Source organism: Pristiophorus japonicus, chromosome 4 (assembly GCF_044704955.1).
Source record: "Pristiophorus japonicus isolate sPriJap1 chromosome 4, sPriJap1.hap1, whole genome shotgun sequence".
In the NCBI taxonomy this organism is placed as follows: domain Eukaryota; kingdom Metazoa; phylum Chordata; class Chondrichthyes; family Pristiophoridae; genus Pristiophorus; species Pristiophorus japonicus.
The window spans coordinates 165,185,514-165,205,379 of record NC_091980.1 but is presented as its reverse complement, the minus strand read 5'-3'; the positions used below and the strand labels follow the sequence as shown (position 1 = coordinate 165,205,379).

The window sequence follows — 19,866 nt, the reverse complement described above, 5'->3', positions numbered from 1 at the left end:
CCATATTGTGGTACCATCTATTTTAAAAGGCAAAAAATGTTAAAATCTGCCAAGACTGAATGTCTCATCCTTTATTCCACAACATAAATAGCACCTTGGTGGAACCTACCAAGGAAGGCTTTACGCTAAATGTACTAGGTTTGGTCGGACGCAAACCATTTGCAAAGTAAAATGTAACAAACAAGTGATTACGTTTTTTTTCCTTAATCTCAATTTTCAAACCTTTCCATCATCATACTTGTCCTACACACTCCCTTTCCAGGAGTCAGATAACAAGATGTGTACTTTTCTCAGAAATGCTGATTCAATTCTAACTCGAAACTCAAACAGAAGTTTTTTTATTGAGATATGATACTGCATAATTTGCAGCATTTTCTTTTCAATTAAGTTTATATATATTGACAAAAATACATGATGCATTTAAGTCTTTCTTGTATCGAAACAATGAGTGTCATTAAGATCTTACTCTGTATTTACACATTATAGTACTAATCCCTCGAAGGGATGATTTAAGTGAGGAGCTCGTGCTCTCAGGGTGCACAGGTAGGGGGGAACGTGGGCCTGCAGTGCCTGGGTTTCTGTCCGTTTAAATTAATAGTTGGAAGATCAGGCACAGCAGGTCTGCAATTTCCCCACTCGCACTCCCGAGAGTACTGCGCCTCGCCTAGAATGTCTCAACTGGGGATCAGCCCTGATGTACTGTCATAGCTTCAACAGCTGGGCTCAGCAAATAGAAAAGATGTCGCTGTTACCTTCTGTCAGAATTAATGTTGGCAAGACTCTGGGAAGTTGGTCACTTCCAGGCTATTCGGTCTGATATTAAGTACGGGGAGATGACACATCTAGTCAGCCTTAGTTTTTACATTAAACTTATCCAAATACTTACTGGAATGATTGCAGCTGAATGTGATCTGTCTTCCTAACTTTGAAATAACTCACTTGACTGTCCTTAACTGTTGCCACACCACTGACTGAAATTTACCCCTCTAATCAGTGTGTAAAACTCCCTACGGTATAGACATCTGATTGCAAAGTGAATTTTCTTTAAATTGGAGCAAGTCACATTATTGCATATATTAAAATAACCGTTAGGACTTTTATACTGCCTATTATAATTTTATTTTATGTTTTGGTTACAATAGCAGGACAGTTGCAACCCAAGTTGTACAAATCTCGCTGGGTGTGGGAGTTCCAGGATGGTTTAGACATCCAGGAAAAAAATACTCTTGCAGGAATCGTGTCCAGCTGCATTCACTCAGGATCAGAGATCCTGAACTAGTGGAGGAGCAGAACTTTGTCACATGTGGGAGAAGGAGGGCTTTCTGGAAAACACTTTCCAGGAGTTGGTTACCTCAATGTTGCAAAATGCAGTATTTTATCTATGGTGTGTTATATTCTTCTTTGAACTGTCTTTTTCTTGGGGTACCAATGCGCTCGCAACAAGTTTTAGAAAGTAACCCAGTCTGTTTGGAACAGACAATATGACTGGTGTGGGTAACAGGGAGGCATTACCTTGCATTTGCCCTATGTTGTATCCCTTTTGCAAGCAGGCGCTTGTTCAAAGGGGGCTGCTACAACTAAGTGACTAATGGACTGTTGCAGCAGCTAATAGGTATGCAATGGTCCACCTAGCATTTTTATTAACTGTGTTTGTGTAAATTTCTGGTGAGCTGTTTAAAGCCAGACTTGAGTTATCATTTTGGAGTTTCTGGGAAGATCAGTCATTATCGGTGAAATCCTATGGATACTTGACAACGTGACACAATGAGGAGCGATACATGTTTGATTTCCTTTGTCCTCGAGTTGAACTACAAAGGAGTTTGAATATATATTTTGGGCAGGCTTGCTCCAATTCAGCACTCCTGTCAGAATACATGAGAGGGTTCCATGGAAGATTCGTAGTGAAGCCCAGGTTAATTTATTTTCAGGGATCTTGTTTCAAATCCAGTTCTAGTGCAAAGAAGCATTTTTAATTTATTTTCTGCATTCTGAACAAGAATATAGTTAAGTTTTGTATATTACAACAAATCCAGGAACTATTTAATAGTTGATAGCCTAAACCATGTCTTGATGGAATTTATTTTACCACCTTCCAAAGTCAAGGCGATTAGCCTGTGATAGCTCCAGTAAGCCGAATACAGTCATAAGTTTCTGTTTGGCCCTGGGCCTTGCTAAAATTGCCCAGATATTGGGCGTGCAAAGGAACAGTCCAGTTTGCAGAGTGTGAAGGATCATGACTGGGAGTGGTGTATGGTGCAGAGCATGAGGAAAAAAATCCAACGTTAAAACCTAAAACTTAATAGCGGTCACTCCAGGGGCAGACAGAGCGATAAATGATTGGAAATAAGTAGTCATCCATCAAGGTGATGGAGAAATAAGTAGTACAAGGTTCCCTGAGGACAATGTCAGATCATCAGACCGCCACCTGGAAACACTAATAACTGACCATGCTGTTATTATGGGATTCCTGACCACTTACAGTCTCATCCCGTTTCCTGCGTATTCACACTGCAAAATGGACTTAATTAAGCTTACCATCATATAATTTGGTTTATGTATCTGATCTATGGAGGGAGAATGACAAGCGGAACTCAAGATTGCTGTCAATATCACTGATATCGGCCCTCTCTATCTCTTAACCTCCTCCAGCCCTACAAACATTAGAGATCTCTGCGCTCCTCCAATTCTGGCCTCTTGCATATCCCCGATTTTAATTGCTCCACCATTGGCAGCCATGCTGCCCAAGCCCTAAGCTCTGGAATTCCCTCTCGAAACCTCTCTTTCCTCCTTTAAGATGCTCCCTTCTCCACTAAGAGTGTTTAATCAAGGAAATACCTCTGATTACTTCAAGTATTCACCAGGTAACATATGAACAACATTCTATCTGACCAAGCATCATTACTCTTTTGAGTAAGTGATACCCCAAGCAACTGGGGAAAAACCTATGGCATAACACTTCGACCTCCACAGTGGTGGCTGGTGTCCTTTTTGAAGCGCAACTGTAAATCCCTAATCAAGCCAGTGTGTTACCACCAATATCCTGCTCATTGATGCTCAGTTTGGGTTCTGCAAGAGCCACTCGGCTCCAGACCTCATTACAGACATGGTCCAAACATAGACAAAAGACCTGAATTCCAGAGGTGGGGTGAGAGTGATTGCCCTTGACATCAAGAATCCCAATGGCATCAAGGAGCCCTAGTAAAATTGAAGTCAATGGGAATCAGGAGGAAAACTCTCCACTGGCTCGAGTCATACCTAAGCACAAAGGAAGATGGTTGTAGTTGTTGGTCAATCATCTCAGCCCCAGGACATTGCTGCATGAGTTCCTCAGGGCAGTGCCCTAGGCCCAGCCATCTTCAGCTGTTTAATTAATAACCTTTCCTCCATCATAAAGGTCATAAATGGGGATGTTCGCTGATGATTGCACACTGTGCAATAAGGGTACAGCAGTTATCATGGGTGACTTTAATCTACATATTGATTGGGCTAACTAAACTGGTAGCAATACTGTGGATGAGGATTTCGTGGAGTGTATAAGGGATGATTTTCTAGACTAATATGTCGAGGAACCAACTAGAGAGCAGGCCATCCTAGACTGGGTCTTGTGTAACGAGAGAGGATTAATTAACAATCTGGTCATGCGGGGCCCCTTGGGGAAGAGTGACCATAATATGATAGAATTCTTCATTAAGGTAGAGAGTGACACAGTTAATTCACAGACTAGGATCCTGAACTCAAAGAAAGGAAACTTCGACGGTATGGGACGCGAATTGGCTAGGATAGACTGGAGAATGATACTTAAAGGGTTGACGGTGGATAGGCAATGGCAGACGTTTAAATATCACATGGATGAACTACATCAATTGTACATCCCTGTGTGGTGTAAGAATAAAAAAGGGAAACATAGAAACATAGAAAATAGGTGCAGGAGTAGGCCATTCGGCCCTTCTAGCCTGCACCGCCATTCAATGAGTTCATGGCTGAACATTCAACTTCAGTACCCCATTCCTGCTTTCTCGCCATACCCCTTGATCCCCCTAGCAGTAAGGACCTCATCTAACTCCTTTTTGAATATATTTAGTGAATTGGCCTCAACAACTTTCTGTGGTAGAGAATTCCACAGGTTCACCACTCTCTGGGTGAAGAAGTTCCTCCGCATCTCGGTCCTAAATGGCTTACCCCTTATCCTTAGACTGTGACCCCTGGTTCTGGACTTCCCCAACATTGGGAACATTCTTCCTGCATCTAACCTGTCTAACCCCGTCAGAATTTTATATGTTTCTATGAGGTCCCCTCTCATTCTTCTGAACTCCAGTGAATACAAGCCCAGTTGATCCAGTCTTTCTTGATAGGTCAGTCCTGCCATCCCGGGAATCAGTCTGGTGAACCTTCGCTGCACTCCCTCAATAGCAAGAATGTCCTTCCTCAGGTTAGGAGACCAAAACTGTACACAATACTCCAGGTGTGGCCTCACCAATGCCCTGTACAACTGTAGCAACACCTCCCTGCCCCTGTACTCAAATCCCCTTGCTATGAAGGCCAACATGCCATTTGCTTTCTTAACCGCCTGCTGCACCTGCATGCCAACCTTCAATGACTGATGTACCATGACACCCAGGTCTCTTTGCACCTCCCCTTTTCCTAATCTGTCACCATTCAGATAATAGTCTGTCTCTCTGTTTTTACCACCAAAGTGGATAACCTCACATTTATCCACATTATACTTCATCTGCCATGCATTTGCCCACTCACCTAACCTATCCAAGTCGCTCTGCAGCCTCACAGCATCCTCCTCGCAGCTCACACTGCCACCCAACTTAGTGTCATCCGCAAATTTGGAGATACTACATTTAATCCCCTCATCTAAGGTGGCTCAACCATGGCTAACAAGGGAAATTAGGGATAGTGTTAAATCCAAGGAAGAGGCATATAAATTGGCCAGAAAAAGCAGCAAACCTGAGGCCTGGGAGAAATTTAGAATTCAGCAGAGGAGGACAAAGGGTTTAATTAGGAGGGGGAAAATAGAGTATGAGAGTAATCTTGCATGGAACATAAAAACTGACTGCAAAAGCTTCTATAGATATGTGAAGAGAAAAAGATTAGTGAAGACTAATGCAGGTCCCTTGCAGTCAGAATCAGGTGAATTTATAATGGGGAACAAGGAAATGGCAGACCAATTGAACAAATACTTTGGTTCTAGCTTCACTAAGGAAGACATGAATTACCTCCTGAAAATACTAGGGAACCGAGGGTCTAGCGAGAAGGGGGAACTGAGGGAAGTCCTCATTTGTCATGAAATGGTGTTAGGGAAATTGAAAGGACTGAAGGCCGATAAATTCCCAGGACCTGATAGACTGCATCCCAGAGTACTTAAGGAAGTGGCCCTAGAAATAGTAGATGCATTGGTGCTCATTTTCCAACAGTCTATCGACTCTGGATCAGTTCCTATGGATTGGAGGGTAGCTAATGTAATCCCACTTTTTAAAAAAAGGGTGAGAGAAAACAGGGAATTATAGACCGGTTAGCCTGACATTGGTGGTGAGGAAAATGCTGGAATCAATTATTAAAGATGTAATAGCAGTGCATTTGGAAAGCAGTGACAGATTCGGTCCAAGTCAGCATGGATTTATGAAAGGGAAATCTTGCTTGACAAATCTTCTAGAGTTTTTTTGAGGATGTAACTAATAGAGTGGATAAGGGAGAACCAGTGGATGTGGTGCATTTGGACTTTCAAAAGGTTTTTGACAAGGTCCCACACAGGAGATTAGTGTGCAAAATTAAGGCACATGGTATTGGGGGTAATGTATTGACGTGGATAGAGAACTGGTTGGCAGACAGGAAGCGTAGAGTGGGAATAAACGGTTCCTTTTCAAAATGGCAGGCAGTGACTAGTGGGGTGCCGCAGGGTTTAGTGCTGGGACCCCAGCTATTTACAATATACATTAATGATTTAGACGAAGGAATTGAATGTAATATCTTCAAGTATGCGGATGACACTAAGCTGGGTGACAGTGCGAGCTACGAGGAGGATGCTAGGAGGCTGTAGGGGGACTTGGACAAGTTAGGTGAATGGGCAAATGCACAGCAGATGCAGTATAATGTGGATAAGTGTGAGGTTATCTACTTTGGTGGCAAAAACAGGAAGGCAGATTATTCATCATCATCATAGGCAGTCCCTCGGAATCGAGGAAGACTTGCTTCCACTCCCAAACGGAGTTCTCTGGTGGCTGAACAGTCCAATACGAGAGCCACAGACTCTTGTCACAGATGGGAGAGATATTCGTCGAGGGAAGTGGTGGGTGGGGCTGGTTTGCCGCACGGTCCTTCCGCTGTCTGCGCCTGACCTCTTCACTCTCTTTGTGTTGAGACTCGAAGAACTCAATGTTCTTTCGGATGCACTTTTTCCACCTTGGGCGTTCTTCGGCCAGGGTCTCCCAGGTGTCAGTGGTGATGTCACCCTTTACCAGGGAGACTTTGAGGGTGTTCTTGTAATGCTTCCGCTGCCCACCTTTGGCTCGTTTACCATGAAGGAGCTCCGCATAAAGCATGTGTTTAGGGAGTCTCGTATCTGGCATGCGAACTATGTGGCCTGCCCAGCGAAGCTGATCGAGCGTGGTCAGTGCTTCAATACTGGGGATGTTAGCTTGGTCGAGGTCACTGATGTTGGTGCGCCTGTCCTCCCAGGGAATTTGCAGGATCTTGCGGAGGCACCGTTGGTGATATATCTCCAGCGACCTGAAGTGCCTTCTACACATCGCCATGCCTCAGATCCATACAGGAGGGTGGGTATTACGACAGCCCTGTAGACTATGAGCTTGGTGGTGGATTTGAGGGCCTGGTCTTCAAACACTCTTTTCCTCAGATGGCCGAAGGTTGCACTAGCGCACTGGAGGCGATGTTGAATCTCCGCATCAGTGTTTGCCTTTGTTGATAAGAGGCTCCCGAGATATGGGAAATGGTCCACGTTGTCGAGGGCCGCGCCGTGAATCTTGATGATTGGAGGGCAGTGCTGTGCAGCGAGGACAGGCTGGTGGAGGACCTTTGTCTTACGGATGTTAAGCGTAAGGCCCATGCTTTCATATGCTTCAGTGAATACATTGACTAGATCCTGGAGATCAGCCTCAGAATGTGCGCAGACGCAGGGATCGTCCGCATACTGCAGCTCAACGACAGAGGTTGGGGTGATCTTGGACCTGGCCTGGAGGCGGCATAGGTTAAACAGCTTCCCACTGGTTCTGTGGTTTATTTCCATTCCAGCGGGGAGCTTGTTGATTGTGAGGTGGAGCATGGCGGCAAGGAAGATTGAGAAGAAAGTTGGAGCGATGACATTGCCCTGTTTGATCCCGGTCCGGACGTGAATTGGGTCTGTAATGGATCCGTTGGTAAGGATCACGGCCTGCATGTCGTTATCGGAATGGTGACAGATTAGTAAAAGGGTAGGTGTAACGAGACCTGGGTGTCATGGTACATCAGTCATTGAAGGTAGTTATGCAGGTACAGCAGGCAGTAAAGAAAGCAAATGGCATGCTGGCCTTCATAGTGATGGGATTTGAGAAAAGGAGCAGGGAGATCTTACTGCAGTTGTACAGGGCCTTGAGTATTGTGTGCAGTTTTGGTCTCCTAATCTGAGGAAGGACATTCTTGCTCTTGAGGGAGTGCAGCCAAGGCTCACCAGCCTGATTCCCGGGATGGCAGGACTGACATATGAAGAAAGACTGGATCGACTAGGCTTATATTCACTGGAATTTAGAAGAATCAGAGGGGATCTCATAGAAACATATAAAATTCTGACTGGATTGGACAGGTTAGGTGTAGGAAGAATGTTCCCGATGTTGGGGAAGTCCAGAACCAGGGGTCACAGTCTAAGGATATGAATAAAAGAAAAGTTGACTTAGGGGTCAGAACAGCAGTACTAGATTCGAGCAACAAAATTCCATACAATTTTACTGGCCATATTTGAGTACTGTGGTTCAGATTTTGGCGATTACTGACTAAGAATATAGAAATCAGCAATCTCCTTCTCACAACTCAGTAGCACTGCCATTCAGAAGTCCCTTGAGTACTCTGAAGGCCAGTAATTGAGGATAGTGAGGCTAGCATTAAGTTGCACAGTGCCACTGCATCCAGAGTGTGACCCTGTACTGGAAGCTTCAAGTGGTGAGCCTTTCCAAAGCTCAACAACCAGGTCTGTAAAACATAACATGCAAACATGTTCGGAAATAAATTAAAATTCATGAAATTCTTAAGTAAAATAAATGAAGAAATAATTATTATGAAGATGTACTTTTTTTTTTTAGTAGTGAACACAACTTTAAAATTATGATTTTACAGAGCTATATTGACTTTTTTGAAATATTCTTAAGAAATGTAGAGAAGTTAACGGCAATTTCTGTCGATATAATTTTTACCACTAAAATGCCATCTGGTGGTTTGTTCTTTTTATCACTTCATCACCCAGTGCCTATTCCCCATTCACATTTCAGATTGAAAACCTCTAACATAGTGCCTCTTCATTCTTGTTTACGCAATCATGAGCCTCTGGAATGTTCTACAAATGTGGTGCTCTGCTCTGCTGGGCTTTGCTTTTGTTAATATATTTGTATCTTGGCTTGTGTCTGCTGAAACAGGCAATTTATTTTCTCCACAAAAATGTTGCAGTTGAGTTTTATTTAATGTCTATTGAGAACACTACAGTATTAAATTGCAATGAAAATAAGTTAATTTTATACACTGGATTAGGGGGAAAATCTCATTAGTATTGCATCATACTGTATTTACAAAGATTCAATATTTGTTTCATATTGGAAATCCTCCTGGGTATTAAAAATATTAAGCGTGTCCATCAGCAGCAATGAAGCTTGGTTCAATAATAACATTCTTGATGTCTTCTGTGGTATCAGGTACTAAAATACGCAGGCTTGATGAACTTAATTGTATTGGCGCCCTAGCAATTTGCTAAACTGATGTGTCTAGTTTGTGCAATTACTGTTGTGATAATACCACACCACATATTCCAGTGTGGGTTTAACAGTGCATTCCCAGAGCACAGTTTTTGACAAATGAATATGTCTGTATACCAGTTACGCGGCGAGACTCATGAAACTGGGGTTGTTCTCCTTAGAGCAGAGGTGGTTAAGGGGGGATTTGATAGAGGTGTTCAAAATCATGAAGGGTTTTGGTAGAGTAATTAAGGAGAAACTCTTTCCAATGGCAGAAGGGTCAGTAACCAGAGGACAAATTGGCAGACGGAGTATAATGTGGGAAAGTGTGAGGTTATCCACTTTGGTAGGAAAAATAAAAAAACAAAATTATTTAAATAGGGAGAGATTATAAAATGCTGTGGTACAGAGGGATCTGGGGCCCTTGTACATGAAATACAAAAAGTTAGCATGCAGCAAGTAATTCAGAATGCAAATGGAATGTTGGCCTTTATTGCAAGGGAGATGGAGTGTAAAAGCAGGGAAGTCCTGCTACAAATGTACAGGGCGTTGGCGAGACCACACCTGGAGTTCTGCGCACAGTTTTGGTCTCCTTATTTAAAGAAGGATATTCTTGCATTGGCGGCAGTTCAGAGAAAGTTCATGAGGTTGATTCCTGAGATGAAGAGATTGTCATATGAAGAAAGGTTGGACCTATACTCATTGAAGTTTAGAAGACTGAGAGGTGATCTTAGTGAAATGTACAAGATTCTGAGGGGGCTTGGCCAGGTAGATGCAGAAAGGATGTTTTCCCTCGTGCGGGAATCTAGAACTAGGGCACATAGTTTCAAAATAAGGGGTCGGCCATTTAAAACGGAAATGAGGAGGAATTTCTTCTCTCAGAGGGTCGTGAATCTTTGGAATTCTCTAGCTCAAAGAACTATGGAGGCTGGGTCATTGAATATATTTAAAAGGTGGAGATAGACACCGATTTATGAACGATAAGGGAGTCAAGGGTTATGGGGAACGGGCGGGGAAGTAAAGTGGAGGCCAGGATCAGATCAGTCATGATCTTACTGAATGGCGGAGCAGGCTCGAGGGGAAAATGGCCTACTCTTGCTCCTATTTCTTATGTTCCTATGACACAGATTTAAGGTAATTGGAAAAACAACCAGAGACAACATGAGGAATTTGTTATGAGCTAGAATGCACAGCCTGAAAGGGTGGTGGAAGCAGATTCAATAATAACTTCCAAAAAAGAGAATTGGATAACTACGTGAAGGGGAAAAATGTGCAGGGCTGCGAGGAAAGAGCAGGGGAATGGTACTAATTGGGTAGCTCTTTGAAAATGCCGGCACAGGCATGATGGGCCGAATGGACTGAGCCGTATTGTCTCTGGCAAATATTGTTATTTGTGTTTTCAGGATTTTGTCACTAGAGGTCCTCCATGAGCTAGGTAAAAAGAGTTGCTTTTAGTAAAAGAAAATAAATAAAATAAATACTACATTTCAATTAATTCCACCAGTCCCTCAGATTCATGTCACTATTTTCTGCTTATCGTGAGCCTTCCTGGAAAGTTGAGACATAGTGTAATTTGCTATGAGGGTCTGAAACCAAAATTCTTGTTATAAAAATGTGTAGCATTGACAGCTTGACCACATCTCTGCGATGTTGTAAGGCAGAGATGTAGCCAAGCAATCCTCACCAAGTTTACTGCTTTAATGTCTTTGGACAGCACCAAGTCCAGCAGCAACATGTGAGTTTTATTTGCTGCCTGCCAAAAATGATTACAGTATTCAGTCACCAGTCAGAAATTGGCTTTGCAGAAGACGGTCTCTACACTTGGCACGTCTATCTCCCCCATGTCCATATTATTGAGGATTAAGCATCTTTCAGAACTTGGCTTACCTTGAAAATATATCCAGCCCTGATACGATTCTGGATGGTCTCGTGGTCAGCCTGTCGGCCAGATAGAATAGCATACCTGAAACACAAAGCTGCCATGTCACATGCACTGAAAAATACAACTATAGATAATATGGCTTTCCTTTAGGTTGGTTCAGTTTCCTCATTTGTAGAATGTGCACATTTATGGAAGTTGATAAGCAACCATGAGAAAGAGAGCAGATGAGCAAACAGATTCTGTAATTTTTTCAATCAACCTAGACTCAAGTTAAGAACATGCGGTTTAGAATGAGAAAAAGTAATTTGGCCCAGGAAAGCTCATCGCTCCAATATCCCAAATTTCCTACGATTGTATCCCTAATCTCCTAATCTCAGGCAACGTAAGTTCTAGCTTTCCTGGCAAACTGTTTCAATAATTTATTACGGAGCTGAAAAATTCTTCCTAATGTTTTAAAAACAATATCTCATGAAACAAATTAATGTCCTCTGGACCAACTTTCCTGGGTTTATATTTCATATTTTGTATACCTCATGAATTTTTCTGTTAACAGTCTTCTTTCCAGATTGTAGATCTTAAGCTTTTCTAATCTTTCCTCCTAGCCCATCCCCATTACATCTAGAATCAATCGATTTTCTTCTGCACCGTCTCCAATACTTCTATCTGTTTTTGTGGTGAGGTGACTAGATTCAACACAATACATGGAGAGCTGCTATAGCGAAAAAGTATCCTTTCACCTAGATTTCAGCATGCATAAAAGGCCTTCAGGAAGGTATTGCCCTACGGTCTGGTTTGTTCTGCTACTTACTTCTGTTTAATCAGTGTAATTTCACATCTGTGTGACATTCTGGGAATGAATAGAATACCAAACTATCGTGCATTGACTGAAAATGTCAGATATCCCGACATTCGAGGGAACAAGCTGGCTTTCCAGATTTTTCCCAGTTGGAAAAACAACCATGAAGACAAATGTCTTGAAAGTAGCAGGAAGGCAATGCCCTTGGCAACGTGGAAACATGCCTTCAGAAAAGGAGTAAAAATAAAACCAGAAAAAAAAATGCTGGGAACATATTTGGTTTCTCAAAGTTCAAGCCATCAGAAGTTGGCTGAAAAAATACATTTTACAGATCTGGAGAGGGAGCTCGGGCAGCTAATCATCCGTGTTAAGGACATACATTATGTGGATTTCTTTAGCAGGAGTTGAGCTGCCAATACCAACAAGCATTTGGTAAAGACTCTTGGGTGCTATTGCCAAACCAAAAATACACAGCTTTGTTTTAACATAAGAAACAGATACTGTTCAGTATACATTTTGTGGTGCGATAAAAACAAATTAATATTAGTCAGAAGTTACATTTCACAACAACTTATTGCAGAAAAGAACATTATGCAAAGATTATAATTATGCCAGAACAACAACGGTTTCTAGTTCATCACTTCAAACTGACTGAAGATAAAGTTAAATTTTCTTGACCCCCAAGGTTGTTTCAATTGCAGTGATGAAGTGCTGAATTTAAAACTATGGTTTAAGGATCATAAGACGGCATAATTACTTTAAAAATTTATGATCAGAGTGATCATGCTTGCTATTTCCAAAAGGAGACTTAGTCAGATCACAGATAATGGGGTGACAATTGGTGGGGTCAATGAGAAAAACAGCTGCAACTCCACAAAGCTCTTAATAATTTATAACCTTAATACACATGTCGCTGGTAGGGATTTTTGTGCAGTCATTTTTTATTCTGGAGTTAAGGAAAAGTATCAGTCTTGGGGAAAATTAAGATGCAACTGTCTGGTCATAATTCTTCAAACATTTAATCAAAAAGATTTGCATTTCTGCTCCTCACCCTACCCTGCACCATTTTCTTGCAAACTATAGACATACTTAGAAATGGACTGAGAGGGCTTTAAAGTGGCCTAAGATATATGCCAAGGATAGAAGATGATGACAGATGATGGAAATCTTTGAGAGCTCCATTGGTGACTTTAATAATGTGCAGTCTCCAGAAATATGCATTGTATAGTGAAATGACACAGTCTACTCTTCATGCAAAGTCACTTAATTTAAATGATCTGTTAATGATATTGCTGTTTGTATTGCTAATTTCAAATTTTTGGAATATTCACTTTTTTTAGTGCAGAAATGACTTTGAATCATCAGTAGACTGTATCATAATATTTAAAATATATACACTAGATCAAGAAATTAGGAGTTTTAGAGGGGACTTGAGAGTAAAAGGTAGAAGGTTTAGAGGGGACTTGAGAGGAAATGTTTTCATCCAGAGGGTGGTGGAAGTCTGGAACTCACTGCCTGAAAGGGTGGTAGAGGCTGAAGTACTTGGATATGCACTTGAAGTGCTGTATCCTACAAGACTACAGACCAAAAGCTGGAAAGTAGGGTAAGGCTGGATAGCTCTTTGTTGGCCGGCATGGACACGATGGGCTGAATGGCCTCCTCCTATGCTGTAAATTTCTCTGATTCTATGAAATGAACAAACAATACTGACACGTAACATCTGTACTAAAACTTGCACAACCTATAGTGCTTCAACTGATACCACAATATCAATAGAGACATGGGGCTCAAAATTAGCCCCTGCCGATTTTTGGCGCACTCACCCGAGGTGCGGCGCTTTTGTCCGCCTCCAAGCGCGCCGAAAATCTTCCTCCCGACTTTGGCCGCTGTCCGGCCTCTCCTCAGTGGTGGCGTAGCATGGCCAGTGGATTGGGGGTGGAGCCAGTGTCCCAGCGCTGAACACAGTGCCGGGACATCTGCACATGCGCGTTAGAGTGTGTGCGTATGCGCAGTAACTCCTCGCCCTCAGCGCATCATGCAGCCTGTGAGAGGGACCCGATGCTCGCAGTTCACCCCTATCCCTGGCCAAGTGGTCTCGGGTTTTCCCACCCCTATCCCTGGCTGAGTGGTCAGATGGAGGTAGGACTTCTATTTTTTATTTGTTGTTGATTGCTTATTACTTCTTGTGCTTTGTAAGTCTTGGTGCTTTAGGTGCAGATCCTCTCCGCTTCCTTCTATTTTTTATTTGTTATTGAATGCTTATTTTTGTGCTTTGTTTAGTGTTTTGTAAGTGTTGGTGCTTTAGAATGTATCTACCTGCGCTGATTTCTTAACTCTCCACAAGGGTTTTCTATGCGGCTACAGTGGCCACATACGCTGGCCTAAGTTAGTTTGGAGCAATATTAGCTGTCCAAAGTGGCTTAAATGGCCAAAACAGGCATAGGTGGCTGGTAACGCCCCTTTTTGAACAAAACAAAACAAAACTAAAAAAAAAATCTTAACTAACTTACTTAAATTGAATGTGCAAAATGGGGATTTTTAAGATACTCCAGAAAAATCAAGTTGCTCCAAAAAAAACGGAGCAACTCCTGGGCAATTTTGTATCCATAATTTGGATATTAAAGAGATAAGTTCTGAAAGATATGTCAGAGATCTGCATAGAATTACTACAGTCCAGATAACGTACAACAGAACTCCACTCTGCTTGCAAAAACCTATGTGAGAGGAATAATATGGATGTTTACCAACTATGAAATAATGGTTGCAAAGCATAGATGCATAAAAGGCAGATGCAGAATGACCAAGATGAATGCTAGTTGTAAAATAAAGTGTCATTATAAACTTCTTTTCCAAATTACTGTCAGAGTATAAAATATCTGATCGAGTAATTGAAAGCCCAAGTCAATGCAGAACACGTTTACCAGGTTATTCTCAGCTCACTGAACCATATAGTTATGACACTGATGCACTGCTTTGCAATATAAGAAACCATTATTTAATATTTAAATCATGGGTAATAGATAATTTTGGAATATTAAGATATTTTATTTTGAATTTCAATGTCTACCTACAGAACTGGGTTGATTTAATTTTCTTTTGAAAACCTATTTAACTGACTGGATATACCCTCTCCCTGCAAGTAATGTTGCTCAAGTGAGTCCTATTCATCCTACTGCATCCAATTTTTCTTCTTTGCTAAGACAAGTTTCCCAAAAGAAAAATAATGGCGCTCGCTTACCTGGAGGCCCGTTTTTTCCCGGCCCCTCAACACTGAAAATAATGCAGAAAAATGCAGTTTTCTCACGTGCACCTTCTGGCGCCGGCGCTATCCGATCTGAACTCGCAGGGTGGAGCCTCAAATGTGCGACTAAACCGCACAGCGCATGCGTTGAAAAAAAACGGGCATGCAAATTGCGCGATTTCATGCGCACAAACATTTTTTTTGCACATGCGCAGTAGAAAGTATTAAAAAAACAGCACGTGTGGGGACTGTGTGGATCACCATTGAGAATCCATTGGTGGCAGAGGTGGATTTGCAGGTAGGAAATACAGTTTCGATCACAAGATGGCTGCAATGGAAGGGTGCAGAGAAGACGAATGGGCCAGAGACGGAGAAGGGAAAACAGTAAGGGCGAAGAGATTTCTCGCGGAATAAATTGAGCCCCTGGTAGATTTAACAGAGTAGGTGGGGAGTTCTTGAGAACAAGGGGAGCTTCGGTAAAAATAAGCTTGAACTGTCTGCACTCGCAAAAGTTTGGGACCAGGTTGCAGTCGAGTTTAATGGAATGTCCATGACGCCGAGAACCGGTGCGCAGCTGAAAAAGAAGTGGCAGGACCTCGGACAAGCAGTGACTGTAAGTAATACATTAAACTTACATTTATTTGGGCTTTTAAATATATGTATATTTATGCACGCAATAACATCTGTAAACGTGATCAGTATGTGTGCTTGTGTGTTTGCAGTGTGTTCAGAAGGACTCTCTCTTTAAAAAGTTCAGTTTTCATCTTTGCAGAAGATGGGGTCACAGATCAACTGAGAACGGTAACAAACTGGAGGAGGTCCGCCAAGTAGGCTGCAACGAACAGCCATGGAGCAGAGGATAACATCAATGATTAAATGTCACAAGAGAAGACCAACAATCAACGTGGAAGCTGGGCTCAGTTTTCCATTAGAGGGTAAGCCCTGCAAATTGCACAGTCTGGGTTGGCTAAATCTTACGTACTGCGTGTGCTTTCTATGCTTTTTCTTCCTCAATGCTGCTAACGAAGTATCTATCTTTTGTTTCGCAGAGGTTGAGCATCAGGAGGAAACAGAAGTTGAAGGACAGAATGTTCAAGAAATCGCCACGCCAGATATTCCAATTCAGGAGAATGATGGGCAGCAAGAAGTTATAGACGATAAGGTAGTTACCCTGGATTTGGAGGTGCTGAACCCCTCAAGGATTCCAAGCCCTTTCATGAGTGAAATCAAGCGAGGGGACTTTTCTCGGTGTGACGGCTGAGGTTGCGGGTACAAGTGTGTCGCAGCAAGCCACACCTGCGAGACGTCATAGGAGGGTGAACTCCAGATCTGATGCAGAAACACTCGATTGGAGAACATAGGACATCTTGTGGGGATTTGCGGGGAGAACATCCAACAATCTCAACTGCTCCAGGAAGCCTTTGATGGGGTGAGGGCAGAGTTGGGGGGACCGTATTACCGATGGAAAGACTTTTGGGACGGTTAAATGAGGTAGTATTGGCAATAGGGGGGCTCACCCAGGCTGTCATTAATGCAACGAGCGCTTTCTACTTTCACCAATATCAAGGGTTGACTACGAAGAGGAACCCGGGCATTCCACAATGACACATTTTGGCTCTGTCCCTGTTGTAACCAAGCAGCAAGAAACGACGTGCCGGAAAAGATTACACCTGGGGATACGGTGGGGCAAGGAGGCAGAAGTCCGCGCAGGGGGTAGCAGCATCTATTGGGGCACACAGCGCTAAGGAGGAGGATAGATGGCTTGTTTGTTTTTTGGTTGCTTTAGTTGATTGTTCTTTTTAAAGTTTGCTACGGTTTTGAATAAAGTTTTTAAAGTTATGAAGGTTTAAAGATAATGAATGTTAAGCTAATTACAACTGTGCTGTACAAATGTTTCATAAACATTTTAATTTTGGACTTTTAACCTGACTCCTGCACTTCATTTTTTAATGCTGCACTAATAGATATTACAGGATAACAGGACTAAACATGTAAAATGGCCTCACCCTTGCAACCTATTAGTTTAAATGATACAGGGGCAGGTTCCAGTACTAAAGTGTTCATGTATCTTGCCTTGTTCTGGGTCACTGATACATGCAACGAAGGACCATGATGCATGTATCAGTGACCCTGACCCAGTCTGGTTCCATGAACAACTTAGTATTATTGTCCATCTAAGCACTCCAAAACTCCATAAAAACATAACAGATTTGTGGTGGGATTATTTTTTTTATACAATGTAATGTTCCACCTTTATTAGAAATCACTGCTGCTTCCCTATGAGCCTAGAGTGTCTTGCACCGTCTTTTGTGTGCAGACCTTTGGCCTGGGATAGCAGCGGGCCATGTTGGTGGAGGACCTTCAGCCGGGGGCTAGCAGCAGCTGCAGTCGATAGCGAGAAAAGGTAGAAGGCTGCCCTTGTTGTGCATTGAAGAGAAGACTGCTTTGAAAACCTGCTGGATGTCTATAAAGATTCTGGAAACTGTTGGAACCTTCTTAGAAGATTTTTGGACCCAGAGACATCCCTGGAAAATTTTACATTTTTTTTTCTTCAATGGTATAGCCTGATTATACTCAACATCGAAGGAGCAGCATTTTTGGTAACTTTAGATTTGGAATTTCCTTTACTTACATACAGTTTGTGTTGCATTTTTAATTTTGCTAAAACTTAAATTATGAGTCAGGGAGTCCATTCGGCCAGGGATAGGAGCGGGCCAGCACAGATTTCTGTAAGTGAAGGTAAGGGTTTTTCCTACAGTGCTTGTAGGGCCTGTGCGCTGGTTCTAAAAATTTAATTTGGGAGGAAACTTGGCCCTATGCCCTAAAATGGCGTGGGAGCCTTCTTTGCAGGTACACCAGCGCCAGAATGTTTGGCGCCAAACATTCTGCCGTTGGTAGTAGACGCCGGCACACCAACCTTGGGGAATCTTCAAACTGATCTTGAGCACCAAAAAAAAAATCACTGGGCGCCGAAAAAAACGGCCAATGCCGGGAAAAATTTTGGCCTAAGGCCCACCTATGAATACTTTGTTTTCTGATCTCAAGTATTTTGGTAGTCTTTTTTTCTCTCATTTCTTTACTGGTTATTTGATCTTTCTTCCACTGAATGAATGACATGATCACACTGACCTTTTGATAAGTCCATTTCAGTTCAGAACCATTATGCAAAAACAGTTTTTAATACTCGCCCCATAGTGAGTTGAATTTTCTCTTTGTTGTGAATTTCTGAACTTTTTTCTTTACCTCCTACCTTGTGGGCACCAACTCATGCTGTGGTACAATTCTGCATTCGTTGGCAACCCTCCAGTACCCTATCTCAGGGGCCATTCTTCATGAGCAAGCCTAAACAGCAAGTGTTGGCAGGTTAATCAACTGTGGACAATATAAAAGCCATACCTGATCCTGTTCTTGCTCAATGCAGACACAAGCGCACTTTTCAGCAGAAGTCACTGGAAAATGATTAGGAGCAAGAGGGAGGTAGGTAGTGAACTATGTATTCTGTTCTTGAACTGATCAAACGGACTGAAATGCACTTTTCTTTCCACACCTATGACAGTACCTGGGCTTCATCTCCCTGGCCATGGGGTATTTTAGCCAATTGCAAACCTACAACCTTCCTGGCCTATATGGGTTCCATTATTATCTCATTACAACTCTGTGAAGCATCTTGGAGCCTTTTCCTAAGTTAAAGGTGCTACATAAATGTAAGCTGTTGTTAGTTGATCATAGAGGGGTTCCTTTACATACTTGCTCATCCCAGTCCAATGCTGCATAGCAAGTTTATTTATCAATAACTGCTTAATCCAGTCTTTATGCAAGAGGTTTTGGCAATGAAGCATACCTCTTTCAGCATACTCAGTGACCGTCTAATGTAGGCTGGAGTCCTCCCTGCCTGTAACCGCTTGCACTTTTGGCCTCAAATCTATCTCACAGCTTGCTTCTGGATCTTGCATATGGGCTGGAGGAGCCCTTCTATTGTAAATCTAGTTCTGAACCATGAAGGGTACAGCTTGGTCACATCATTTTAACCATAAACTTAACCTGCATGAGGACTTGGTTATCACTGAAGAAAAATGGCAAAGACCAAAGTGCCTTTTACCACGTTCAGTCCTGGAGGACTCTGTTCTTGCTGAAGTTGGCATCAATCAGAAAGAACCCTTAAATAAGGATATGATGTAACAACTGGGACAGATGGCTTTTGTATTCTCCAATCAATACCTTTGAAGCCACCTCTTACTCTATGCAAGGTCATAATGCTGCAATTGGGACATCCACCACCATATGCCACTGGTTAACCCATCATTCAAGAGGGTGATTACCATACCAGATTCCTAGTGAGCCTGCCAGCAACACATCACCTACGAAGAGTGCTATGATATTTTCTGAAATGCCGGGAACAGATACTGCAAGGTTGTTCTATACAATGACATATACCACATCACCGATGGGCCACATTGAACAATATGCCTTGCTCCCCTTTCAGATAACTTTCTGAGAATTTGCTCTGAAGCGGTAGGACGTAACAGACAGTACATGTATGCAGTGATATCTTGTTGTAACAATACTACTGGATCTCCTGTGGCAATGCTCACAGTTTGGAGGATAATGGGCTATTTTACAAGATCAGTTTATATCATGTAATATATAATGCAGTATTCTGCTTGTGAGGTAGAGCTGCATCCCTCGAAGGCCACAAAAGGTAACTTGCTAAATAAGCGGAGCCTCAGGTCATGAAGAGCTTAAATGTCACATGTAGCTTTTATTTTGGGCTCTATACACTTAAACAAAATGTATACAGGGCAGAGGGGAGAGAGAGAGACGAGTCAGAAAGAGTAGTGGGTAGGGGAGAGAGTTAGAGGGAGGGCAAGAGAGAGATAGGGAGGGAGAGAGGAAGGGAGAGAAAGAGAATGAGAGAATACAGAGGCAGAGAGAGTATTTTTTCATTTAATGTTAGATTGATTTTCAGAAAAGTTCAAATTTGCAGACAACGAATTATCTCATCTGTTCT

General features: G+C 42.4%; 1 protein-coding gene across 5 annotated transcripts in view; it reads right to left on the bottom strand.

Moving 5' to 3' along the window:
• The window catches only part of rmdn3 (regulator of microtubule dynamics 3), a 430,747-nt gene that overhangs the window by 91,968 nt on the left and 318,913 nt on the right, over positions 1-19,866 (bottom strand). For 4 of the 5 annotated variants that reach the window (XM_070878790.1, XM_070878788.1, XM_070878789.1 and 1 more), the window contains exon 7: positions 10,827-10,902. In XM_070878790.1, the coding sequence (XP_070734891.1) occupies positions 10,827-10,902 (76 nt within the window). Of the gene's footprint in view, positions 1-7,710; positions 8,188-10,826; positions 10,903-19,866 lie in introns of those variants that run through there. The other variant, XM_070878791.1, reaches the window with a different exon arrangement.